Source organism: Phyllostomus discolor, chromosome 15 (genome assembly GCF_004126475.2).
Source record: "Phyllostomus discolor isolate MPI-MPIP mPhyDis1 chromosome 15, mPhyDis1.pri.v3, whole genome shotgun sequence".
Lineage (NCBI taxonomy): Eukaryota > Metazoa > Chordata > Mammalia > Chiroptera > Phyllostomidae > Phyllostomus > Phyllostomus discolor.
Window position 1 is genome coordinate 10,812,955 of NC_040917.2, and position 27,811 is coordinate 10,840,765.

General features: G+C 43.6%; 1 protein-coding gene across 7 annotated transcripts in view; it reads right to left on the reverse strand.

Annotated features, from left to right (window-relative positions):
• Window positions 1-27,811, reverse strand: part of RGS7 (regulator of G protein signaling 7) — a 307,380-nt gene that overhangs the window by 19,195 nt on the left and 260,374 nt on the right. For all 7 annotated transcript variants that reach the window (XM_036016116.1, XM_036016118.1, XM_028531203.2 and 4 more), the window contains exons 7-14: window positions 27,245-27,309; window positions 26,328-26,404; window positions 26,138-26,219; window positions 7,527-7,601; window positions 5,042-5,140; window positions 3,578-3,639; window positions 2,512-2,622; window positions 1,156-1,281 (exon numbers count right to left, since the gene is read on the reverse strand). In XM_036016116.1, coding sequence (XP_035872009.1) covers window positions 1,156-1,281; window positions 2,512-2,622; window positions 3,578-3,639; window positions 5,042-5,140; window positions 7,527-7,601; window positions 26,138-26,219; window positions 26,328-26,404; window positions 27,245-27,309 — 697 coding nt within the window. The remainder of the gene's footprint in view (window positions 1-1,155; window positions 1,282-2,511; window positions 2,623-3,577; window positions 3,640-5,041; window positions 5,141-7,526; window positions 7,602-26,137; window positions 26,220-26,327; window positions 26,405-27,244; window positions 27,310-27,811) is intronic.

A 27,811-nucleotide genomic window follows, 5' to 3' on the forward strand; every position in this document is an offset into this window, starting at 1 on the left:
TCCTTGTACTCCATAATTGATGATACGACCTTAGTATAGAACATGTTATTTCGTAGGCTCAATAAACATCCTTAGTGACTGTAGAGCTCACAAACATGAGAAGGTTCTCCAGAGGGTGAAGGAGACCAGAAAGCTGCAACCCCGCTTTGCATGCCAGGCACACGTCTGTGTGATTAAATTCCTCCAGGGAGTATCTATGGTCATCGTGTTTAATCCCTGGGACACCTGTCGAAGTCCTACATATCTCTGAACCTTTTGTTATTGGTATCCGTTAAATCCTCTGAAAAGAATGTGACCATTCCTGGCACTACTTAGTTTCTATGAAAAAAATACGGCTGCTGAGGTCCTTCAGTAAATAAATGTCACAGAACTGTGTATGTCATGGGTAAGGAAACCAGGGGATCATGTTTCAAAAGAATAACGAATAAAAGAGCTCATGGAAAACCACTTTTACGGAGTGGAAAGTTACCACTTACTTCAATGGCGTTAAACAGAGCCATTAAAGTCTATTCAAGTGTCTCACATTTAAAAATGTCACTTCCAGGTGTCTTTCAAGTTAGGAAAGTTTCAAAAATGTGTGAGGATGAGGTTTACAACAGACGGGCAGAAGGTGTACCCTCTCTCACTAACAGCTTCACATGGTGCTGTCCGCACCTGCCCCGCCCGAGGCTGTATTTAATGTGCAAAGAAAACGAGCTGCCCCATAGTTTTGTCTCAAGTTATCTGATACAAGTAACCAAGCTCTTTTTCTAGACCTTACTTGAGAAGCAATGTGCAAAGAAGATCAATATTGATGAGTAGTTGATATTTCAACTCAATGCATAAATATTATCAGCCATTTTCTACTTTGCCCGGCATTCAGTATTGCAGTACTTTCCAGCATCCATTTCAAATGTACGAAATTTATACAGGAACAAGATCAAGAGTCAGTGTAAAAATAAACCAATAAGAGGAACTGAGAATGTGGAGCAGGCTTTGCCTTGGTTCACCTTTTCCTCCCCTCCACGAAGTGGTAGAAATTCGATGGGTTTGCAACATCAACGTGATGTTGGCTGGGAGAGTAATTGATCGGTGGAGTGACGTCCTAAACAACCAATCACAGGTAGGTAGGCATCTCTGGCTCGTAGTGTAAGATTTAAAGAAGACGTGTCTTACCTTAAGTTTTCCGAGCTGAATTCTGACTCTAGGAATTTAAGAAACTGCTCTCTCCCAACGGGGTCTTTCAGGGCTTCATCCATGCCGAACCCCCACCGCTTCACCCTCTGCTGGCTTGGCTCTTTGCTGTGGGCGAGAAAACGAAACCAGACGCATTCCTTTCACTGCAGGCCCTATGTCCTGCTGTTAGGTCCCCTCTCAGACTCATGGATGTCTGGTGCTCCCATCTTGAACTTCCCTTTCAGGAGCCAAAACATCTCGGGTTGATGACTCCTTGCATGAAATTGTATCGAGGAATTAATAGTAAAGTCTAAGGTTTACTGAGCATCAAGTGCTAAGTGCGCTAGATGAATTCTTTTAGTTTTTTATTATAATTCTCATTATATAGATAATGAAATCGCGGCACAAAGAGGGTTATGCGTTGCCAGTGTCGGCCAGGTGATAAGAGGGTACACTGCAGACATATGACCCTGCAGCCCAGTTTCTTAGCCCGTACCCGATGCAGTCTCACGGTGGTATGTTGTCCTGGGAGAAAATGCACTGGGAACCAAAAGACCTAAGTCCCGGTTTAGGACTCCACTGTCAACTGAATGTGTGATCTAACCTTGGCGGAGTAATAACATTTTGGGGTCCTGGCTTCCTCATCTATAACATCTAGGACCTACGGATGAAGAGTTCTGTATTTCTCAAGCCCTTCAGACCAACTGGATGAATATACAAGCAAGAGAAGGCCCATAAATCCCATTTAGAGAAGTGCGGTAGAATACTAAATACCCCCTCTATAAAGTGATAGGCAATGATCTTTTTATCATTCCAGAACTGTCAAGATCAATACTATCATTTTTCTCTAGCTCATGAAAGAAATCAGGGAGCCCTAAATTGTGCTTTGGCTTTCTTAAGAAATCAGTGTCTTGTCCGTTTTTCTTACAGAGTTTATGGCAAGGTCATTTGTTTTAAAATTGAATGTATAAAGGCATACTTACAATGGGCTTAATAAGTGTGGATTTAGCATTTGTATTACTTGACTACATGGGCCTTTGTGACTATGTGGATTTTTAAGGAAGCTCAAACAACGAGGTAAATTTAAAGAACCAGACATCCCCCACTATGACTAGTCTACCTTAAAACCTATATTCCTCTATTTTGTGACCTTCTTCCGGAAATGAATATACAAATCCAAATCCCAATATCTAAGGTTCAAAAACCATTACCTTTATAATAAGAACTTTGCGTCATGGGCTAACATAGACACAGAGTGAAATTACCTGTACAATTACTCAGCTATAGGGCTCTTCCTGTTTAACTCAAACCCTGAAGTGAGTGAAATATTTTGAGGGAAGAGAAAACATCACTTACCTTGCTTCAAGTTCCCAGAAGGTAGTGTCATCAGACAGCCATGGGTTGGAAGGGTCAGGTGGCACAAAAAACGGGTCATATTCTAAATACTGTTCCGTGTAACTTAGCAGACTAGAGAGAAGAAACACGTTCATCCTCCTTAGTTGTCTGGCTGAGCTTACATCCAACCCAAAGTAATGAACAATACAAAACGGCCTGCCAAGGAATCCTTACTTGCATATAGAATGAATACAGTTTTCACATTCCAATAATTTGCATGCATCAGCTTATTGTGCTCCTTGGAAGGCAAACGTGGCCAAGGATTCCATCTCCGCCCATGCCTAAGCCACGTGGGCAACATCCCTCCATTACAACAAAGTAAAAGGGGAGAGGTCAGTGTGTGAAGGGCAGTGCTAAGGGTCAGGTCCAGTCCTGGGTCGACCAGTTCACCTGCTCCTGAACTGATTTTGGTCAACTTGGAAAAGAGGTTAAAAGGGATTTTTTGTGTGTATTTTCAGTATTTATAGGAATTAGGTGAAAGGGAAATCACTGACCAAATTGTTTTTAATCTGTATATAAAAATTTTAAGAAAGAGAGGAGAGGGAAAAAGTTGAAGAGTGGATTTGATAATGCCCCAAGGTGAAGAAAAGAAATGCCATTAAGAACAGATGTAAATGAAGAAATGGAAAATAGTTAAAATCTGAGTTTAATTCAAATTTTGAAGTAATGACTCAGTGTGAATGTTAATATACATTTTCAGAAAGGCCAAAGGTAACTTCATAAATGGAAAGTGTCATTGCTCCCAGCAGGAATGAAAAATTTAACACGTTGGGATTATCTTCTGTATCTGATTCTGGTTGCCCAGGGATTTGGCCTCTAGAGATTTAAGACAATAATGATCATTCTGTCATTTACACTACAACAAAACAGTTCCCTGGAAGTTTTCTATGTTAAAAAAGGAAAGAATAACATTTACTCCATGTTTCCAATTACTTAGCTCCCTTTCCAATAGTTTTTTAACCATTTTGATCATATTTCATTGTCATATAAAAATTTTAAATGTACACGGACATCTCAAGATACTTACCTATCAGCAACTTTGGACATTTTTAACCGGTGTCTGTCTAACTGTATTTGCCAATAGTTTATCTGAAAAGAGAGTTAAGGACTAGTTATAGAAGTGGTGACACTCTCATAATTTCTAGCTCTAATTTCTGAAAAACGGGGCAATTTCAAACAAGAGTATGTTCCAAATCAGTAAAATTCCAAAGCCCATTAAAAAAATCAAATGACAGAGCTCTGAAGGAGTTAAAAAATTAAAATTCTGTTTGAATGTAAATATAACCCATATCGCTTGAGAGCAGCAATGAATCTGCACATTCTGCCTACTTTACCAAAATGCAACTTTCTTTTAAAAGTGTTATAGACGTTTTAAACATTTATTTGTGGTCAATAGCCAAATCAGAAGCATGTGTACTCCCTGATTATTGAATTTAGAACATAAATGCATTTGTTATTTGTTATTCTAATTTCAATATGTACCCTACTTCCTAATACTATCCCAACAAAGCATCAATGACATGTGTTTTGAGAATAATTTTATCAACGGTGCAGACAAATGCTCACACAAACATAATAATCACACATGGAAAACTTTAATTTAAAATTCTCTGATTTACTTTCCCTTCCTGATGATTATAAATATACTAGAAAATGTATTACATTATTGATAAATTATATTATAATAAATAAGAAAAATATTTATTTATTTATTTTAGGGAGGGAAGGGAGGGAGATAGAGAGAGAGAGAGAAACATCAATGTGCGGTTGCTGGGGGTTCTGGCCTGCAACCCAGGAATGTACCCTGGCTGGGAATCGAACCTGGGACACTTTGGTTCCCAGCCCATGCTCAATCCACTGAGCTACGCCAGCCAGGGGCGAAAGAATATTTAAAAAGGGGAAAAAGCCCCATGATGGAACCAACCTGGAGATTAATTATTATTTGCTATGAAACACTGGTGTTTGCTTTGCAATATTATTTGGAGACCAAATTATAGGTCAGTTGGTAAAACACGGAGCGATATACACCAGGACCGTGCACATGACAGTGGAGATATGGGAAAACTCCAACAGGCGTGTAGATATAGAGATCAGAACTGTAGAAACAATCAGCACTCTTTTGTAAGGATCACGGCACATGACCGGATATGGGAAATGCATGACAATGGAGCCAACCCCCTGCCTTCTCTTTCTGTAAGACAGAGCCCTGAAGTGCAAAACAACTCTTGATAATGGAGGCACCTGTAAATTAGTGTACGTGACTGTAAAAAACTGGGGAGAGAACAAAGGACTTGGGGAGTTAAATCTTGAAGAGTTTTGACTATATATCTTAAAATTAGCCAATTTTGTTATTTTTAGCTGAACGTCTTCTATTTGAATAAGTCAACCAGACAAGTAACCTTTCAAAATGCCTGCTCTTAACATTCCCCATCTGGCTTTCATAGCTACTACTCCGTGCACCAGTAACAGGCCATTTTATAGGTCGACCCACCTGCTGTTGTAACTCGTCTTCTGTTGGAGGTTTAGTTTCTGGCGTGGGTGTGTGGGTAGGGCTGTGACTTCTAATATCATTTTGTAAACCATAGACAGACTATATTAAGTTAAAAAAGAAATATGTTAGGACAAAATATGTGCAGTCACAGATTTTTCTAAAAGGTAATTTTGTGTTATATATTCAGTTAGGTAACTTTGACACATTATTTGATTAAGCTTCTTATCAAAATTCAAATGGCCCTGCTACCATAAATATCGTATGAATGTAAAAGAGACACACAGATCTGAAAACGGAAGTGGTTAAATTATTAACTTCAACAGAATAACTGACTATAGGGAGAGCACAGGGGGAAGGGAGAATAAAATTTGGGGGTGGCCTGCGACAATTTTGTCTTTGATGAGGAGGAAGGATGAGGACATATCAAAACCATGTGAGTCCCACCCACAAAATGAAAGTTGCCAGGGGGACTTAAAGCAGAGACCTACTCAATCTGTGGACTGAATGGGTCCTTCCAGCTCTGAGCCAAACACGAGCTGAAGTAGCAGTGATGATAATTCTCACCAGTGTCACCTCCATAAATTCAATAAAAAGGATGAAAACAACAAACCAGCTTGTGGCTTAGAGTAAAATTGCATTGTGAAGATTCTAGCAAATTCAACACTTCTGGCTGGGGGAAGCTCTAAGTGTCAAGAGGTGAGAATATCGTCTTCTTCAGCTGTTAAAAGCAACAGCGCACACACGATGGCTGTGGCATCCCTGGGAACGTCACTCTTGCTCTGGTAATCCCAGTGCCACGCAGCTCCGCAGTCAGGCCCTGCAGTTCCGGCATTGTGGAGTCACGGGAAGCGAGCTGCAACCCAGGCAAATGCCGCTCAACGATGCCATGTCTTTGCGTATTTTACCTTGGATGTCTCATGCTTTCCCATCATTAAATGAGGGCTCATGGGCGGTGCACAGAGCAACACCCTCAGCTATTACTTTTCAAACTTTCAAAGTCACAGGGATGTGAAGGACAGAGTACGGAATACAGTCAATAATATTGCAGTAATCTGTACGGTGTCAGGTGGGTCCTGGAAATATCGGGGGGGGGGGCTTTGTAATGTGTATGATTGTCTAACCACTATGCTGTCTACCTGAAACTAAAGCAAACTAATACTGAATGTAAACTGTAACTGAAAAATAAAATTAAAAAGAATGATGCTATGAGACGCTTTGGTAAAGTATCGATATTGATTATTGTGTTAAAAAGCAGTATAAATGATGACATGATTATCTTTAACTTCTCCATCCCTCTTCTCTCCCAAGAAAGGAGTGAGAGGTGGCTTCGTGCACTTTTGGGGAGCTGATCGCATCTTGAATCTCGCTCCATAAAGTGAGTCCCTGGGGCCCTCAAAACGGACAGCGAGCAGAGGATGAAAGGACCCAGGTGGGGCTGTCCACAGGGGCAGGGCACCCACAAGCCTGCTTGGGTCCCGCTCTGCCTCTGTGCCTCAGGGAGTCTCAGAGATAAGAGCTTTTCAGCGCTGCGTCTGAATGGTTTTTGTGACAATTCTCCCGCGGCTTCTATATCCTCACATCAAGGCCAACGGCCTTATAAGAAAGAAAAGGAACTTGAACCACATCAGGGCCCTTGTGTCTGATGCATGTGTTTCTAGGGATGGAAGGAAAAGACAACAACAAATAAGACTACCAAAAAAATTGTGTGCCTACTTCAGGGGCCTGGGAAATGCTATGGCTACATAAGGAAAAAAACCACCGAAAAGAAGGTCTTGAACTTTGTGGAGTGCTTTAATGTAGGGGCACCATCCTTGGACCCTGTCTTCAGAGGGAGCGTTCCAGGCCAGAAATGCTTATGTGCATCAACCTTTTTCTTCTTGAGTGGAATGAGTAAAAATGCCTTCTCTGTGTGCATTACTTAAAAAAAATACGTAGGTATTACTGCTATGGGTTTTCAAAAGATTATTTAAAGTGTTAAACTCTGGAGAGTTGTGTTTTTTATGTATTTTGTCACATACGGTCACCACACAGTCATTGTCTTAGGTCGTCACGGAATTCTGATGTCAGATGGGGTCCTCGTACAGTATCTGTAGTTAGGAATCTTTATAACATCCCTTCTCCCTCAGACATTTTTTCTAAAAATGCCCCTCCCCCATCAGCCCCACTTTTTCTCAGACAGTCCCTGGACCCTGAAAAAGATGTCTTTCCTTGCTGAGGACTCTTCCCGGTGAGGGAGAGAAGGGTCCCCAGCACCTCACCCCCGGTCCTGGCACAGGCACCTGCATGCTTTGTGGAGGAGCTATTTCCTCCGGGGAGAGGGGCTGGCAGAGACCCAGGCGGCGATGCCAAGAATTTCTCCTGGCCAAGCAACAAGAAAGAGCAGCGGAGACACCCGCGGGTACCCTGCGAGGTGGGAGCGGGGACTTTCGAGACTGATGTCCTCAAAGCTCCTTACTGCCATCAGCACAATAATCGGTGATTTTACCTTCCGTGTCTTGTGTGGGTTTCTCATCCGGGATGACTTCTTGATGTCCACTTCGGTGGTGTTCACGCATCCAGGCTGCACATGGAAAACAAGGAGAGACAGAGCGATCTGTGACTGGGAAGTTTTTGATCAGCGCGTCTGTGCCTGGCCCTGTGGAACCTGAGGGAAGGCTGTGACGACAGTCACTGACAGGTCCCCCCACGTGGCCACGGCCACTTCTACCCCCAGTGGCCGGCAATGAGATATGTTGCCCTCTTTTCGTCCTTGCGTGACCTTCAGGTGCCATCCTCAGTGAAGCTCCTGGAGAAGGAGGACGGAGAAATGCGTGGGCTGTGCTTGTGTTGAGTGTGGTGACATCTGCTGCAAGCCGCACAGATGTCCCGGTGGCACAGCCACGGCGACAACCACACCGCACTGCTGTACGGAGTAAAGAGGTGCACGGGAAATTGTTCTCGACCTGTTTCCTACATAAACTACATGTGAAATATATATGCCACACACACACACACACACACACACACACACACACACACTGCACTAAAACACGAACTGCATTATAGATTTGGTTTGCATACCAGTTGGAACAGAAATATCAATAACTGGTTCAGCACAACGGTGTGCTCGGCAGTGGGGGAGGAAGGGAGAGCTCCCACCGCCCAGTGGGGCGTATTTGCTGATTGACACGGAGCAATTTACTTAAACTCTCCCAGCATCGGATGGATCCATATCCCATGTTCTGATTTAATTTTTCTGCGGGGGCCTGGTATCAGTATTTTGTAAAAGACCTGCGGTGATTTTAATAACCAGCCAGGATTCACCACCATCGATCGCGATGGAACGGAGATAATGCTTTGAAAATATTAAAGCAACGCGTTTTCATTTCCTATTCAATTTCCATTCCCTTGCAGCCTTTCCCCTAAGTCTGAGTCCATTAGCGAGAGGAGGTATTGACAGTCTTTAAGCTCTTATCAATATATCCAGAGCCAAGCGTGGCGAGGTAGATCATGGAGCTTTTCTTCTCTGTGCGAAGGGGTGGGAAAAATGAGGACATAAAACACAGAAAAGGGAAGGCATGCCCTCTCCTGACCTGGAGAAAAGGAGAAATACAAGCAAGAGGTAGAGCAGCAGGTGTCCCATTGCTCCCCTCTGAGGAAGAACCCCCCAGGGCAGTGGAGGGGTGACGGATCTGCCCACAGGTAAGAGGGAGGCTGTGAATGGGGCCGTGGGACAGCTGGTCCCATTCACACCTGGAGGGTGGCCCGCATGCCATCATATCCGACACGAGTTGTTCCAGTCCGGCAGGTGTTGGCAAGAAAGATGAGCCTGAGATGGTTTTTCCCAAAGCTCACGTGCAGCAGGCAAGGATGCACAATTTGTCGCATGCCTCTGTCACCTGGGATACAGCTTCGGATAGGAGTAGGGGGTGGATGGGAGCCGAGAGTGGGACAAAGGCCGCGGTGGGCAAGGATTTTATGCTGGGAGCAGATGTCTGAACACACGCGAGCACACGCCAGCAGCTGAGTGCCAGAGGATGGGGCAACCCCCCTGCTGCCCACGCCGGGGCAACCCCCCTGCTGCCCACGCCGGGGCAGCAGGCCTGGGGACAGGCTGTACCGTCCTGTCCAAAGCAGAAATCAGCAAGGAGCCAGGAGCCGCCCAGTGGATGCTTAGTCCTGAGCCGCCACTGCACAGGATCACATAAAAACAAAAGCTTTACACCCCAAACTCCCATCCCAAAGCAATCTCGCAGAGCAGTAGGGAAGGTGGGAAGAAATCTGAGTGTGATCATTTATCCAAAAGCGACTCAGTTCCCTGACAGGTGATTTATATGACTGCACCGTGTGGAGCGCACACCTCGAAACCCATGGGCATCTGAGGAATACGGACTAATGATACAAAATACAGAAAGTGAATTTTGCTCATACATCTGAGGACTACGAACTAATTGAACTTGAAAGCTCCTTCTGTAATAAGCTGTAATTCTAAATCAATCTTCCTTCAGACCAGGCGGGCTCATTGACAAATGGCTCCGAAAATTACACCAACCACTGAAAGCATGAAATGGAAAGAATTTTTTTTTCCGCTCTTCTATACACATATCTAATTTCCCCAGAGAAAATGAGAATTTTCAACCTCCAAGTTCAAGGTTATGGCCATTAGCAGAGGTCTAACATTCTGTTTAAACCACTTATTATTAACATCCTTAACGAGCAAATTAATAAGAAAGCATTGATTCTAAAAGAAAACATTGTTAGAGATTGAAACCTGAGATAATGCCCCATAACTCTACTTCCGTCCCAGGCAAATGAAACCTGCCAGTTCAAAATTTGCTGCTAATGGCTAAGTTGTTTAAATAATACGCTGGACCTGGGAGTCCTATCTCAGTGGCCTGCCTACCAGCTTTCGTATGCTTTTAAGAGCCCTGTGTGACAGGTCATGGTTCAACAGACCCCCAATCTATCACTCAAATAGGGGATTCCAGAAAATTGAAAAGCTCAGATGCCCAAGGTTGTCGACTATATTTCTGAAGAGTTAAGGTCACGACCAAGTGTTCATAACCCATGAAAGAACTGCTTTCAGAAAGCAGGCACTGTGGTGAATGAAATGTGACAATCCTCTTTTGATATGTTTATGTATTCAAGGAATATTTACGTCTGCATTGACTTGTCAGATTTTGTGAAAAATAGAGATACGGAAACGAAGCCCCGATCCACACCTCGGTAACCTCCTGCTCTGACAAAGAGGACCCACGGGAATCTCCACGGGAAGGGGGAGGGGCGAGGGGAGGGGCAAGGGGCGGGGCAGGGGTTGGGCAGGGCACGACCCAGCGACAGGCCCCTTCACCGTGTGTTCTCACACACATCCTGCCGGCTCTCTCCAGCACAGCAGGCAGACATTTTTACAATAATTTGTTTTCAAGCACTTTTGACCTCAGTGAGATCACGTCGTTATGGAAAGAGGCAGTTATCTTTGTGAAGCGTGTATATTAGGTACGACTAGCTGGCACCAGGCCCCCGTGGAATGCTCTGCATAAATCGCTTTTCTGCACTGATAAACATATCTCTCCAATAAGATACAAGTAACATTCCCATAGCCAAGTAGGCACTTAATAAAACGCTCAAATATGTACTACTTGCCAGATGTAAGTACAGACTATTGGATTTAAGGAATAATAAAGTGGCATTTACATTGGCCTCGAAAAGAAGCATCTTGTTTCTAGTGATTTAAGAGTGAATTTATTTTCAACAGCATTAAGCTGCATCGTAATCTTACTATAATACTATTTACTAAAAGGGAGATTTCAGTGACTTGGAATCCACTCCTGAAGAAGCAAAAAGGTGCATAGCATTGAGACGAATGACTGCCACAGTGTTCGTGGAAGTGTCTTGATGAGCTGCAAACACATGCGGGAGTTGTTGATGTTATTATTGGCACTTTATATAAAGGAATTTAAATGTCCTTCATTTCCTCTGGCGGACTAGCACATTTTTGTTTGCCGGGCTCGGGGTAATGCGGGGTGACGGGGACTCTTCCGTGAGGGGCGGCGCCGAGAGACACACCTGGAGAGTCACCCTCCTTACCATCAGCCGCTGTCGCTGACGTGTAACAGGGCAAAACAGTGTTCTCAGTGACGGCCAGATGGAGGTGTGGGAATGAGGCGGCAAACAGGGCTGATAGTGAGACACATGCGTGTCCCTAGGAATATTTCACAAAGACACGATTCTGGGAAAATGAAGGTTTTGCACAAACATAATTATTGGTTCAATACAATTCAATTCCTGAAAAAGATTTTTCCTTTTGTAATACGGTGCATGTTTTCAAAAGTCATCTTGCGATGAATTCTATCTCAATTAAAAAGATTCCTTACCCTCGTATAAAGTGATTATAGATTTTAAAGGGATCAGCCTCGGGAGTTGTTAAAGATCCAATCCAAGCTCTCTGTTCCTGAGCACTTGCTGGCTGATTTAGCCTCTGGGCCTTGGGAGTCCTGCTGACCCACCACCCACTAAGCACCACACACACACACACACACACACACTAAAGGAAGTCATGTGAGGCAACTGCCCTGAAATCCCCTCCATCTACCCTCCTCTGTACTATGGAGTCATTTGATTCTTACTCAGTCGTCTTTGTCCACTACCCGGCCACCCGTTCTTGATTACGTAATCCCTCTCTGATGCAGCTATGAATGAGCTGGGAATCTCAAGGGGCAGAGGGAAGGCTCAGATGGCAGAGGGGAAGGAAATGCACCACCACACAGCCTGGAGCTGTGGGAAGGGATCAGGTAGAAATCATAGACCAGGGTCAGGACTTTGGTTTCATTGGAAACGTGAGTGAAAAATCACTGGAGGGAAGTGACTTGTGTATTAAAAACACACTTGCTATCTATTTTCAAAAACTCAGTATGCCCTTTACAAAAAAAATAATAAAATGGATCATAGAACTAAATGTAAAATGCTATAATACAGAAGTCTTAGAGGATAACATAGGAGAAAACCTAGGTGATCTTTCGGTTTGGTGGTAACTGTTTAGATACCACACCAAAGGCACAATCCATGAAAGAGAACAGTCAGCGACAGCTTCTAGTTATTGTCTAGTAATTATCCAGGCAATAACCAGGAGTTATCGGCAAACACAGAAGTTGGGGATTCCTGGTCCATGGGTTTGTTGACCATCACATGCCTTAACATGTTTGGCTTTAAGTGGGGTGAGAGTGTTCACCCCATTTGGTGAACACTCTTAAGGTGTTTGCTGAATGTGGGAAAAAAGGAATGAAATCTTCATTGCCAGCTCTCTGATGGGAATGATTTCCCCAGTGTAAAAACTTAGCGCCCAAAGAAGGAAAATCGATCAGTTACTGAATTGGTGAAATGAGGAAGCCTGAGACAGAAATAAACGTAGACAAAGACAGGGACCGATTTTACTACTTCCTGAACTCTCCAACTGGAACGCAGCTCTTTGGGCAGCCGCTATCAAGATTCACGACTCAGAAAACTTCCGACAAAACGCCTGCACAATTGTCTGTCGCTGGCCCATCCTTCCGCATCATCATTGGCAATGTGACGCATACCAACCGAGCGTGCAACATTAAGATCTGGTGGTCTATTACCAAAAGCCTGGCAGAGCAGGCTTTCTGGTTCTCAGAGTCTCTCCTCCACTTCCCTAGATTCTTATTCTGCTCTGGCTGGACTCAGATCACTTCTGTTCAACACGTAAGAACTGCCTGTTCACCCTGCCATGATATGATAATCCCTTTTAACAGGCAGGCCAGTGTCACGAGGGTACAAGTACAGACTGTCAGAGTTCTCAGCAAGCTACCGAGAGGACTCTAACGAGCAAGTGGGCCCATAGCTTCTGTGTACTGTCTGACATCGCTCATGTTTCACGCTCACCTTTAACATACCTAAAATCCTCCCAGCTAGAAGTACTTTGTATTAAAAATAATCACTTGGCCGAGGCTGAGTTGTCACGCTTTCCTCGAATGAAATATGAGATCCTTGAGGCAGGGACATGGACCTGAGACAGGTGTGTGCAAATGCTTCTTGTCTATGCCACCTGGCCTGCCATTCACAGGTGTGAATGATCTCCTTCCCCTTCTATGATTTGTTTTCCTTGCGAAATGCTGGTTGTAACTTGAGGACATGCAAAGATTTCTCATTGGGAGATGAAAAGACCACTCTTAGGTTTTGCACACACAGTCTGATTTGCCCTGCCCTGGGAGGTCCCAGGTCAGCCAGCACCCAGGACATTTTTGCAGCCCTCAGTGGAGTGGCTTTTGATTCACATTACCTTGTCGTTCCTCCGCAATCTTAATTGTGGGAGGCAGAGGGGCAACATAGAATTGGGGGTTTCCTGGTCCACAGACTTGGTTAGCATCAGATGCCTTACATTTTTTGACTTTAACTCTTACGTGTTTGTTGAATATGGGAGTGAAGGAATGAAAGGTAGGCCAGCTCTCTGAGAGCAATGAAGATTTCCCCAGTGTAAGAGTTTAGAGCCAGAGCACAGTCAAGGATCAGTTACTAAATGGGTGAAAACAATTTTCAATTTTGCAGACGTTACTACTGTTTTAGCACTGCTAATTCAATGGTATGTTGTAAGGGGGAACAGAACCAAATACAATTCTTGATAGTATAAATAACTCACAGTGTGTTCAAAAATAATTGTTATAATGCATTGCAATGGGACAGCTACATATGACAATTAAGTTCATGGAAGTCGTTAATCTATTGGAATTACTTTCGAGTTACAACAGCAGCCCTGAATTCAATAGCCTGGAATTACAAAGTACGCAGGAGGCTGCTAAGTCAGATGTTCTCAAATGGAAAGCAGGTTTCCTCCCTTTCACAGACCAGACACGCAGGGAAAGGCTGCCTGTGACACACACCTGAGCTTAGCAAGACCTCTCCAAAGAAGATACAATTCAAAGACACGCTCTGTTGCATTACGCTTGATTTCCAAAAGCAGAAAAGGACAAGTACAGTACTTATCTAGTGGTGTCAGAAAAGAGGGTTTCCATAAAGGTATTTTCTAGATTACCTATTTATCACTAAGAGCCAAAACTTTATATTCACCATTTGGAAAAACATGCCTGAACTCTTACAAAATTATTTCCACAGCAATACAAACTTCTCTTGTTGATTCACAGTCATTATTGGGAACTACACGTATTTTTGCCTCACTTAAGACAGACAGCAGTGTCCTAGCTAGATGGTCCTAGCTCTTAGTGTTTTTCTGAGCTTTTATGTTATTTTATATCATTTTTAGACTGCCTGTGCCTTCTTCCTATCAGCTGTCACTTTTGCGCTCTCTGAGTCCTTGCCTCTAGCACGGCCACATCATTTGTCATTTGAGTTCCGCCAGCGGTCAGGAAAACAGACAAATGCTCCTTTAACACAGTGTCTCACATTTTAGCAAAGGGACCAACCGAAGCACAGGAGTTAGAGTGTGGGAGTTTTGACACGTACTTTGCTTTAGACTTCAGAGGTTATTTCTTGGCTGAGTTTTCAGTAGAATGAGATTTTTGGACACGGGAGGTAGGAAGAATAAAAACTGTGATAAATGACGTGTAGGCAAGTTCTCATTATATCCTTTGGGAAACTTACCAGGACATAAATATTATCCTAGCTAATTAAGGAGAACAGAGTAAATGACGTCAGACATTTACGTGAAATTCCAGTTTAAACAGGGATCACGTACAAAAGGGGAATTGGAGATGCATTCCGTGTCCTGAGGGGTGGGAAGGAAGCTAACCACAGGGAGTGAGGGGCCGCATTCCAAGGCTGTGCCTCCCCCAGTGAGAGACATTTACTCCTTTCACAGGAAATGCCGTCACCCCCATCCAAATAGTCAAGCACAGGCCTGGGTGTCATCATTGAATCCTCTCTTTCCCCCACTTCCTGCCTCAGCAAATGAACTTGACCTTCCAACACATTCCAACTTTATCTGCTTCTCTCCCCCCTCACTGCTACCACCCTGGTCCCAGCTGCTACTGTCCTTTGGATGTGTCCCCATTGTCCCTTTCTTGCTTTGCCCACGTTGTCCCCAAGTTACTCTCTGCCCAGCAGTGGCCAGAGTGCTCTTTTAGAATGACAGCCATATCATCACGCTCCACACTTCAATACACTTGTCACCCCGCTTAGGGTAAAGGCAAGCCCTTTGCCGTGTTCTACAAGGTGCTACATAAGCAGCCTCTGCCCACCGTTCCATCCCCACTCGGTACCTCCTTGCCCACGTCACCACAGCCTCACTGGCCTTCTTTCTGCTTCTCGTCTGTGCCAGGCTCTCTCCTCTGCACCAGCAGCTTCCCCTCCTTCCCTCAGGTACGTTCGCTTAGCCCCTGGCCTTCGGGGCCTCGGAGAGTCCCTACTTGACGGCTTGACCTCAGATAGCTCCCAGTCCCTCCCAATCCAATCACCTTGTTTTTGTTTTTATCATGGAACTTCCCCCCACCTGGAATGTTCTTATATATCTGTTCGTGTATTCTACCTTTTTACCACGGAAAGGTAAGTTCCTCACATATAGGAACCTTGGCTACCTTTTTAAATATCTGTGCCCAAAACTAAAATTTCCTCATATCTAGTAGGTATTTAATGAACATGTAGTAAGTTAATAAATAAGTGAGAGAAATTATGGATTTTACATAACAGTTCTTCCTGAGCCCTTGTAAAAATACAGAATGGTTTTATTTACTGTTTCTGGCGCGTGTGGTGTGCACGTGCACCTGAGAACACTGGTGCGTGTAACAGCCTCCTGGCCTACTGGGCGTCACCTACCGTGATCATCATACATTCACTTAACATCAAACAAATGCTCTAGTTCCTCAGGTGTAAAGGAAACATTTCTGACACATAAAATTTCACTCAAATATTTTTTACCTCGGAATATAATTAGTCCATTGGTTGGTAAGTCCAAATGGCTGACAGCAGACCGCTGTCAGATTTTGGGGGGATAGAAAGCAGCAGGACACCAGGAAGCCCTAGAGATCTGATCCCATGTTGAGTCTTTTACTGCAATAAAAACTAAATTAAGTGTTCCAGGTTCGATTCCCAGCCAGGGTACATGCCTGGGTTGCAGGCCATGACCCCCAGCAACCGCACACTGATGTTTCTCTCTCTCTCTCTCTATCTGCCTTCCTTCCCTCTCTAAAAATAAATAAAATCTTAAAAAAAACTAAATTAAAAGAAAAACAAAGTATGTGAGTTGTAGACATAGAATAAAAGAAACTTAATTTCCAAAGGACTCATTGTGTTCTGCATTGCTCTGTATTATGGAATTAAAGATTAAAAAAAACTATAAAAATCTGCATCCAAGATGTAAACCAATAAAAATTATATAAAGATAATAACAATAGCTCATAAATCATGGAGTACTTTGTTGTTTTCCAACCATAGCCATTATATAATTTTTCATAAGCATTCCCTTAACTGCACAGGTCAGCCAGTGTGAACCTAATGTTTAGTGAAGCATGACATCAAAGATTTTCACATTGGGAGACAGTGTAAATATTGGGTCAAATTCAGCATCGAAGTCACGATTTCTTCTAAAACTTCTATGCAAAGAGTCATTCAAGCTAAGCTTTTTTGCTAAAATAACTCCATCTGAGGCACTTTTAGAACATAAAAAACCTTTGAATAATTACCAAGGTAAAGGATTATATCACTGGTTAAAATGAGCCTCACATGTAAAAAGAACAAAATAGCACAGCTACAACATAGTTAAGATCATGGACTGTATTATCTTGGAAGAGTGAAGCACCCTCCCCCTACCCAGCGGAGGGAACAGCAGCGCTACCGGACTCACTGTTACACGAAATGACGCGTGTGAGGAGTCAGTGCGGTTTCACACGCAGAGTACGTGACGCACCCACTAGCCGCTGTCACTGCCAGCAGTGTAAGCTGACGTAAGAATAACAGTCACATAGCAAGGGTTTGGGTCTTTCTTCCCATATCTTCAGATGTCCGTTTACCAGGATTGGAGGAAGCTCATCACTAAAAACAAACACGTTCCATGACACTGAATGAAAGAAAAACAACAAATAAACAAACTTTGGGAACTTAAGGCCAGATGTCATATTTAATAAATAAAAAAGTGCATTCTGGGGACGAATGATATGGCAGAGCTGCAGGCAGGAGCACAGAACTCAACTCGGCTTAAAATTCTTCAGATCCATCAGATCAGGCCCTAGACTGATACATCCTCGTTTCAAGTGTTCACTCCTCAGAGGGTTAACCGCTGACTTTTGAAAATATGTAACGACAAATGTCTTTACGTTGGAGTCTCCGATAACGAAATGTAACCTGTTCAGGAAAAGCCAGTTTTTGCTTGTGTGGAGGCACGTCAATGGTGGTTGAGAGGGCACCAGCAGAGTGGGGGGAATTTTTTCTAGGACCTTCTGGGTCTGAGAGATTTATTTTGTTCTTATTCGCTTGGATGGTTTGAAATTTCAATTTAATCATTTTGTCAAGAAAGAGAAAGTTCATTGGAAGCAGATAAGAGAACACAGCATTGCTTGTTTTAAAAAATACAATTTGTGTATCTGGGGAAAAGCAAATGAGCAGGAAAAAAAATCCCACATAATAAGTGCTCCCTATGAAATCTGGCTGGTCCTGTGAGAATACTGGCAGAAGGAACCTGTTTTTCTCTGCTCCGCCATGTCCGCGTGTGCGTGTGCACCTTCTTACTTTTTTACTTTGATCTGATCACAAACCCACAGAAAAAAACTGCAAAAATGCTTCACAGGGCTCCATAGACTCTTGTTCCAGATTCTTCAATTGGTAACATTTCCCATCGTTTACTCTCTTTCCCTAGGTTTAAAAGATTATCTATGGACCCTTTGCATGGGCAAATAGAATTCTACTTCGGCTGTAGGAGGAGTGATCCGGGGCACTGCCTTCCCCGTCCCGCACCTCACAGCTGGAGCCTGCGCTTCCCTCCTGACTCCGCCCCAGGCCACGGAAGGTGCGAGACACCACCAGCACTTGAGATCAACAATCTTCTCTGCCTGCCTCCCTGAGACTTGGCTGTTGGCCTTCAGGGCCTCATCCCCAGCGCCACCCCGCCACTGCCCACATGCTCACTGCATCAGAAAAAATGGGGCAGACATCTGGGGGCATCAATGTAAACAGTTGCCAACCTATAGGCTACAGAAGCTCCCCCTTAATAACAGGGAAAGCGGTTTTACTCTCAGTCTTCAGCTGGCTCACATAAATAGCACTGGATATTACATAACAATAGGACACTATCTCCAAATCTATTCAAGGATGGAAAGAACGGGGGCGGGTGAAAGATATAGCCAGAGAATGAGAACAATTTCACTTGTCGAGGCTCCTGAGTGCCATGTTGTATCAAAATATTTTCAATCTAAAGGAACAGATCAGAATGACGGACAGGATTGCTCCTCTTTTTTTCCCATAACACAAAAGGAAGATTTAAATTTGGGTGAGGACTGTTTGGATTTTCTAGATTGGCTGAAGAGATAAGAAGCAAGATCATGGACAGTCCGCAGAGAAGGCTGTGCCGTAAGCATGGGCTGATGGTCTGTTAAAGACACAAACCTGCATCATTCTGACGGCCTTCAACACGGTTTCTTTCTCATGGATGCCACAAAACCGACAATTCTAGGACATACAATAGGAGTGTCACCCAGACCTTTTAAGGAAGGTGTTAGGAAATATATTAAAGTCCTGCTACTATTTAAATTTGATATCGATGACTGAGACCTTAATCTGGACGTGAGGATTTGGGATGGCATCTGGGAACAGCTAGGGCTCATGGGAGGAGCTCTGGTGTTCTACGTCATTGCGACAGCCCCACAGGGAAGATTCTGTGTCTACCACGGAGCTCAGGGGTTGTAGCAGCCTCTCCTGCAACTTCCTCTTCCCCTCTATAAGTTCGCCTCCCCTATCTTCCTCTGGTTCTGTGTGTGTACAGTATCACGAGTGGATTGAAATCCTTTCCTTTTCCTGAATAGATCCTTTTCGGTGATGGAATACCTAGTCAATCCTGTTTTTCTGGTCAACAAGCTCCACATAAAATCATGCATGCAAATTATACCTGCAGTATAAAATTCAAGGCACCCCACCTTCCATCTATAGAAAACTATACCTAGTGATCCAACCAGGATCAGAGCTGGGGACTTCTAGGTTCTACACCGGTGGCACTTACAAGGCATGCTCCCCATGGGGACTCTTCCCCAGCAGCCTAGCAAGGCAGGTAATAGTGAGTCGGCTCTCCGAGTGCTGTGACAATGGACATCTACTGCCTTTTGCTGGCCTCAGAGATCAAGCAGACGTGCAAGGCACTGCAGAGCACCTAGCAGGTGAATAGGTCAATTCATTGAGAGGGAGCAGAATAGGCTGCCCCGGCACATGCAACTTTGGCAGGTGGCTCATTCAGAGCTGACGATGGTCAGAGTCCAGCACACTCAGGAAGGGCTTCTTACCTCCCCCTGAACTTCCAAAAAAAACGTGGATCAGGAGTCTGTACCAGGAAGAAATTTATTACCCAAAATAACTTTTTATATGCAAACAACACATGTATGGCGTGACACATATTTGCTTGTCAAACTTGTGCCCTTCTTAGCTCCCTGCAAACTGCCCCCATCCCTTCTTCCCTTCTCCTTTGCTCCGAACAGTGTGCAGGCCCCAATGTTCTGACTACCCGAGCCTTATATTTTTATGGGCTTCCATATGTACATAATTTGTTTTTTTTCCTGTTAACCTCCTTATGTCAGTTTAATTATTAGGCCAGCCAAAGACCCTTAGAGGGGAAGAAGGGAAAAGTTTTCCTCTCTACAGAATCATTTCACTAATTCAAAATTGAAAACAAAAATGGCGTGCACAAGTCTGGCCCCGACACACTAACATACCCTGATGTGCACTATAAATGGACAAAGAAAGATTGGACGCTGTTTAACAGAGAAGCATGAAGCTGTGGAGCAAATGGCAGGTTTTCGTCAAAAGTCAGAATTTGACTCTTATCTGTATGATAGTCAGCAAAACTCAACCCTTCGGAGCCCTGCTTCCTCCTGTTTCCAAACTAAGGACACTCGTTACCTACCTACAACGTCTCTGTAAAGAATCAGTGATCGGATGAACGTAAAACAGTTGCTGTAACTAGAAACTGCAATAAAGGTTCTCATCAATGTTCCTATTGCCACCAATATCAACCGCAGGTCTTGTTCCCCTGTTTTCGTAGAAAGGACTCACGTGGCATGCATTTCACGTATTTCATTGAAAAATGTACATCTGATCAGGGCCATAGCTTGAACAGCCAAGTGCCTGGAGTGTGGGCATGATGCCAGAAATTAACGAGCTTCCTGAGAGCTCGCAAAGCTCTCTGGGCTTGGATCTGGTCACGGGTGCTTGGCTGGTTCAAATATCACAGCCCTGTGACAGAAACACCTGTGTGCTTTTGTTTACTTTTACTGATTTTTTCCCATGACCATTTTTGTCCCCCTTATACCACCCCTGAACCAACCACACTGCTGTCCATGAGTCCTTTTTCCTTTTTGCTCCACCCCTCCACCCCAAAACCACCCCCCAGAGCTGTCAGCCTGCTCTCTATCAACGAGTCTGTCTCTATTTTGCTTGGTAGTTCAGCTTGTTCATTAGATTCCGCATATGAGTGAACTCATATGGTATTTGCCTTTCTCTGACTGGCTTATTTCACTTTGCATAAGAAACCCAAAACACTCCTGGCTGGCGTAGCTCAGTGGATTGAGTGCGGGCTGGGAACCAAATTGTCCCAGGTTTGATTCCCAGCCAGGATACATTCCTGGGTTGCAGGCCATAACCCCCAGCAACCGCACATTGATGTTTCTGTCCCTCTCCCTGTCCCTCTCTCTCTCTCTCTCTCCCTCCCTCCCTCCCTTCCCTCTCTAAAAAGTAAATAAATAAAATCTTTTTTTTAAAAAAAAAAAGAAACCCAAAACACTAATTTGAAAGAAGATAAGCGCCTCTATGTTCATTGCAGCGTTATTTACAATGGCCAAGATACGGAAGCAGCCCAAGTGCCCATCAGTAGGTGAGTGAATAAAACAACTATGGGACATTTACACAATGGAATACTACTCAACTGTAAAAAAAAAGAAGAAAATTTTACCCTTTGGAACTGTATGGATAGACCTGGAGAACATTATGCAACGTGAAATTAGCCAGTCAGAGAAAGACAGATACCATATGATTTCACTCATATGCAGAATCTAATGGACAAGCTGAACTACCAAGGCAGATCCACGTTTAATATTTTGCAGTATCTGCACACTGCTTTCCACAGTGGCTGCACCATCTGCATTCCCACCAGCAGTGCAAAAGGGCTCCCCCCTCTCCACATCCTCTCCAGCTCTTGTTGTTGGCTGATTTATGGATGACAGCCATTCTGACATTTGTGAGGTGATATCTCATTGTGATTTTAATTCGCATTTCTCTGATGATTAGTGACATCGAGCATCTTTTCATATGTCTATTGGCCACCTGCCTGTTCTCTTTGGAGAAGTGTCTATTCACGTGTGTTGCCCATTCTTTAATTGCACTGTTTGGGTTTTTTTTTTTGGTGTTGAGTTTTGTAAGTTCTTTATAAATTCTGGATATTATGCCCTTATCTGATGCATTGGAGAATATGTTCTCCCATTCAGTGGGCTGTCTTTTTATTTTGTTAATAGTTTCCTTTGCTGTGCAAAGCCTTTTTTAGTTTGCTATAGTCTCGTTTGTTTCTCTTTTGTTTCCCTGGCCTTAGGAGATATATCAGATTAAATACTGCTATGAGCAATGTCTGAGATTTTACTGCCTATGTCTCCTTCTAGGATTTTTATGGTTTCAGGTCTAACATTTAAGTCTTTATCTCATTTTGAATTTATTTTTGTGTGTGGCATAAGAAGGTGGTCTAGTTTCATTTTTCTGCACATTATCTGTCCAATTTCCCCTACACCATTTACTCAATAAAATCCAAATTCCTTAAGTATAATATTTATTTCTTTAAATTATATATATGTTTTGTTGTTTTGTGGCATATCTTAAATTTTGATAACATGTAGCTAACCATTTTTTTCTACCTGGATTATTTTATGTATACCTGCATAGTATACATAAAATAAGGGACTGTTTTTGCATTTATAGAATTTAGCTGTAGCTTATTTTTTTCTTAATTCACAGAACAGGTGAAAGCAAAATTTTGCCTTGATATAAATGGATAGATATTCTTCCGCTATCTTCCGAATGTAGCAGGATTTTGAAAATGGAAGTTTCAGCTAAGGCATATTTTAGGCAAAACGGTAGAAAATGTTAAATAGAAGTTCAAGAATCAGATCATTCTTAATCCTCTTACTCATCCATGACAAACCTGCAGCCAAAGTTATACGTAAGGGCAGAACATTAGACTCTTTTCCCGCAAGTGCATGGATAATACCAGAATGTCTGCTCTCCCCCGCTCCGCCAACATGGCGCTGGAGGAACACAATGGTGCAGGGGACAGCCCTTCAACCCCTCCAGCCTTGGGGCTGAGTGGGCAGATCGCGTGCATCTGGAGTCAGAGTGTCGGGGGGGATGTGGGAGAGAGGTCTTCTGAGAGCCCTGCCTCATCCCGGCCCAAGTCAGGAGAGAAGAGCTTTAAGGAGACTCCTGGGGCTCTACCACGTGCCTCCTACAGTGTGAGGGCCACAGTAGATCGGTGGCAGCACGACATTCAGGCAGCTAGCACGAGACGCAGCTGAACGGGCCTGTGGTGGTGAAATGGAAAGTTGAAGTTTGAGTACAGTCCTAGGGTTGGTTCTCTGGGACAGAGCACAGAGGCTTCCAGAAGGCCAGCTGTGGTCCAGCTGTGGTCCAGATGAGAGATGGGGGGTCTCTTCAGGCTCCTGTCCAGGAGGGCTTCCTAGAAGCATGGTGAGATGGCAAAGAAAAACAGTAGATAGGATGGACCCCTAGGGGCTGAGGAAGAGCCAGCCAAATCAGAGACCCATTCACCTTAATCAAAGTTAGCTGCTGGCAAGGAATCCCCAGATGACAGGGGCGTGGTCAGGAAAGGGCCGACGAAAGCGCCCACAAGATACAGGAGCTTCACCCAAGGTCAAGCCCAGAGAGTGGACCAGCACTCAATTATCGGAGTGGGCAGGTCTGCTAAAAAGGCTGCTGCTCCCGACTCGTCCAGCCCCTTCCTCTCCATCCTGGGATGTGTCAGAAACCATGGCGAAAGGGGTGGGAATCAGGAGCAAAGACATTCGGTGGGAAAAGGCAGAAGAAACCAGCAACTGCCTCCTTCCTGCCCTGCAGAACCAGGGGAAAAGAAGCCCCGGTTTTACATTAGGTTTGCAGCTTGACCATGTCTTGGAACAGCGTATTTCATCACTACCGTGTGTGGGACTTACTGTACCTCTACTCACCAGGGTGGGACCCGAGAAGTCAGGCCCTAGACCACACAGGTTCAGGGGAACTGGCATCTCAGAGTGGGCTTAAGGGAGAAATGGAATACCGAAATAAAGCTACTTTGCAATCACTATTCCAGTGATTCCAGTGATTGCAATAGACTATGCCTATTCCACATCGTCTGCATTCAGCATGTTTAAGTCGACCCTCCCTACATTGGGTAGCTTTTCATCTTTAAGAAGAAGACCTCAGTTCCCTTAAGTCTTTTCTCTCCCACCTCAGGACAATTGTAACTAACCAACTACTCGAGCCGCTCCTGGACTTCCCAGAGCACTATGTGAGTCACTCTGTTACAGAGCTCATCATGGCGTCGGCCAAGCGATTACCCAGTCAAACCTCCATCCCGCTCACCCCGGGACTAGCAATTCTCAATCACAGGAATAGTGTTTTCCTCACTTTGGGTCTTTAGCCTGCGATGCATTAAGCTTCTGTAAATGCTGCTTTAAAGATATACTAGTTAAGCCCTGGCTGGCGTAGCTCAGTGGATTGAGCGCGGGCTGCGAACCAAAGTGTTACAGGTTCGATTCCCAGTCAGGGTACATGTCTGGGTTGCAGGCCATAACCCCCAGCAACCGCACATTGATGTTTCTCTCTCTCTCTCTCTCTCCCTCCTTTCCCTCTCTAAAAATAAATAAATAAAATCTTTAAAAAAGATATACTAGTTGAATGAATCAGTGAAGGTAACCTTACTTTTTTTTTCAGTGAAAATCAAAGAAATTTAATGCTCTGACTTTATTCCCCTTTTTCATGCCCCAAATTCTCTATCGATTATATATTTAGAAAAATATTTTCCACAGAGCCAATGAAATCTTCTGATGTACTTGTTTGTTTAAGGTACACACTCAATTTATGGTCACGCCTCAAAATAACGTGTGGGGTATTCATATTGCAGTAGTACCACTAGTCCTTAAAAAAAGGAATTTTGAATTTTTCTAGTTTTCTGAGGATGTATTTATTCTCACCCAAGAGAAACCACTGGCAGGATTTCCCAGCACAACACTCATGGGGAGAAAAATATTTATATTATGAAGTATAAGCTAGATCCTTTAAAGAAATAAAAAAAACATTTCTGCAAGTCATTTTCATGGAACTCTACTTTTTACCGCTCTGGTTGTGTCAAAATGCATCCATTACATGTGGCAAAGAAAACTGACCTCAATGAATGAAACAGAAAACCGATGAAAAGGTGTCATTATATTCTATTTCAAGGTCATGGCTATACAGCGTACACTCAATGACAGAACCAGCAGACTTTTTGCAAGGATGGACCCGACATTATGCAAATAAAATTCATTTTTGTCTGCTGAAATTACCATATGACACTGCTGTATCCTTGTGGCCGGAGATTTTATTGGGCTCATTACCCCTGTGACATGCCGTCTGTCTCAGATTTAAAACAGTTTTATCTGAACTTTTCTAAAAAAAGACACTATTTTTGAGCAGTTTTACATTTGAGAAAAATTGAGCAATTGACAGTGCAGGAGAGCTAGGCCAGCATGGGTGAGTCCTCTTGGGTTCCCAGGAGGATGCTGGCCATCAAAGCTGAATGAGGCTGGAGATGGGCCACCAGGGGTCCAGAGTGTAAAGTGGACAAACATGGAGACGGTGTGTGGACCGGCTTCTAGAGCTCGCTTAAAACAAACAATCACGCAAAATCCTGCTTCATATCCTCGCGATGCGTATGCATGTGACCTCACAAGCCTTTTTCCCTGTTGGCCGTAAAACTCAAGCTGAATTTTGAGTGGGAAAGCAGGTTAAATCTCAGTTCTAAGCTTTTGTGAATTCAAAAGAAGAAAACCTCAACAGATTTTAACAATTGCACTGCCATCTGAAATGGAAATACAGGCATATAAAAATGAATTTTTGCAAGACAGGCCAACCTTGGTCAGACCCCGAAGATATTGATAGTTGACAGGACAGTTTTAAAGTATTCTCCATCTTGATTTGTCTGATGCTGTGAACCTGTTATTTATTCTAATAATGCTTATGTAAATATAGTTCCCTAATGCCTTCTCTGTATTTAAAGAACTATAGAGATGACAAAGACACAGCATCAAAACAGAAATATATGAGATTAGACATGCTTTCTTACGAATGCTCATGAACATTGTTAAACTCCTTGCACAGAGTTTTCTGGTGCTACTCAAGGCCATTTGTTACCTGTTACACTAAGACACATGCTTTCACATTATTGTGTAAGAAAAACAGCCGAGTTCCTGTATGTAGGTCCAAGTTACATCCTTAACGTATGAGCTGATGTGAGTCAGTGCCCTGTAAGATGTCCATGAAATCCGACATCCAAAGCAGGTTATTAACAGGCTTTAAAAAATATTAGGGGAAGAACAAAATTTTGACTTATACCTTTATTGTCAATCCAGAAAAATGTAAATAGTAAGCTGTGCCGAACGGCTTTGTGGCAGCCTTTTTTCCTCAAATGTTTAAAAGCATCAAGCAACTCGAATGCCGAGACTGAGTTAAGTCAGTGATGGTACAATGGAAAGAAAAATGCGTTTCTTAAATGAATTAAATGCTACATTATTGAAGTCTGGTCACCTTACGCAGAAGTGGCAATCTTTCTAACTCACTCATGCAGACTTTGGGAGAAATGAGGGGGTTAGCACATTTGTCTTTCATTGTCCAAACGCTGTGATTATGAACGGGAGACCACACTGGGGCCCATTTTCTTACCACAGGTCGGTGCACGTCCCAGAATGCTCTCTCTTGGCTATCAAGGATTTTCCTTTCAATCTTGTCTCGTTTCTTGTCCACCCTGTCAGCATCGTAACAAAGAAGGAGGCACAGTGTTAATTGCAGTGCCTCTCCCTGCACAAACGGCCCCAACCTGAACCCATCTCCCAAAAGACTCACAAGGACTCACTTTGCCTGTGCCTCCGCTTGCATGAAAATGAACTCCCACTTCCGGGCAAATGCTCTCTGCAGCCTGGCCAGGCTCTCCTGGAAAACACGGCACAGGGGAAGACATCCCGGGGTTCACCTTCGCTACCCGCGTCTAGTTTACCTACCATGGGTGTTTATCAAGAAAACAGACGCAGAATTCCTAAAGCAGGGCACATCCTCTGGCCTGGAGGCGCCATGCCCACTGAAGACAGCTAATCCCCGAGTTAACAGTCATAGAGAAAAAGGGGGAAACCTATGACAAATATTAGTTTTCATGAGTAATTGAATTTAAAGGCCTCAACTCAAAATCCGAAATACGACAATTCAGTTGTGTAAAAACAGTGCTCCGGGCTTTCCTGCGCTCACTTTGCTATTTCTACTACAGATCCAATCAGCCTATCCAGTTCCTGACAACAGTGTAAGCTTGGCCGCCTACTTCCCGTGTCTCAACAGTGTTTCAAATCCCGCAAATCACAGTGTAACAATGACTTGAACAGATTACATCGGGTTGATCGGACTCACTGACGGCGACCCGTCTGAAAGTTTTGCGGAAACCACTTTCCCATTATACATGCTCTTTAATTCCCTGTGTTTGGATATCTTCGGTATGTGTAAGTGTATATCTCAAGTTTTCACACTTAAGTCAGTTTTGCAAGTAGAATATGCTTCCCCCTCTTACTCTGAGTCTGTGTATGAAGAATTACATTGTGTTCAATGACAGTGAAAGCAAGCCGGCAAGTCAGAGATTTATTAAGTCTTGTGATGCGATGTGATCCCTTGGAAATCTGACCCTTGACACCCACGAATGGAGAGAGTTAACCCACTGCCCCGAAACAGCCACGGGCCTCCCTCCTGCTCATTTTATGATTTCTCTGCCGGAACGTCCTTAGTACTCACAGCTTCATAGTCTGCGAGCTCCAGCCTTGCCTTGTTCTGCATGGTTCTCTTGCAGAGGTAAACCGCTGAGAGGAAAAAAGAGAAAGAAATCCATCACTTCCTGCCTGCTTATTAACACGGAGGCGCTAAAAACAGAAATACAGCATTACAAATCAAGACACACTGGTCTTTGTCATTTTCCCCAAAAGTTGGAATTTCCTTTTTTTTACCTTTTTTAGATAAAAATAATAATGTGTAACCTTATCACTGAAATAAAAACATAGTGGTTTTTATGGTATTTATAAGAAAATAAACAGATTTTACAACTTGGTAACCGTGTCTTTATTTTTATTCAATAGTTGCCACAATTTTCCTCAAAAAATAAGGGGAGAAAGAGAAAACCTTTCAAATATGACATCGGATGACCTTAAACATCCAGCTGGATAAATGACACCATTTTGTACGAAGGAATGGCACGAAGAAAGGACCATGGCTGACACATTCCACTATTTCCACGTTATGCTAAAATTGAAACGGTCTATTCATGGCAACTGAAGGCCTCTCGGCATCTTCTTCACATCATTTCGT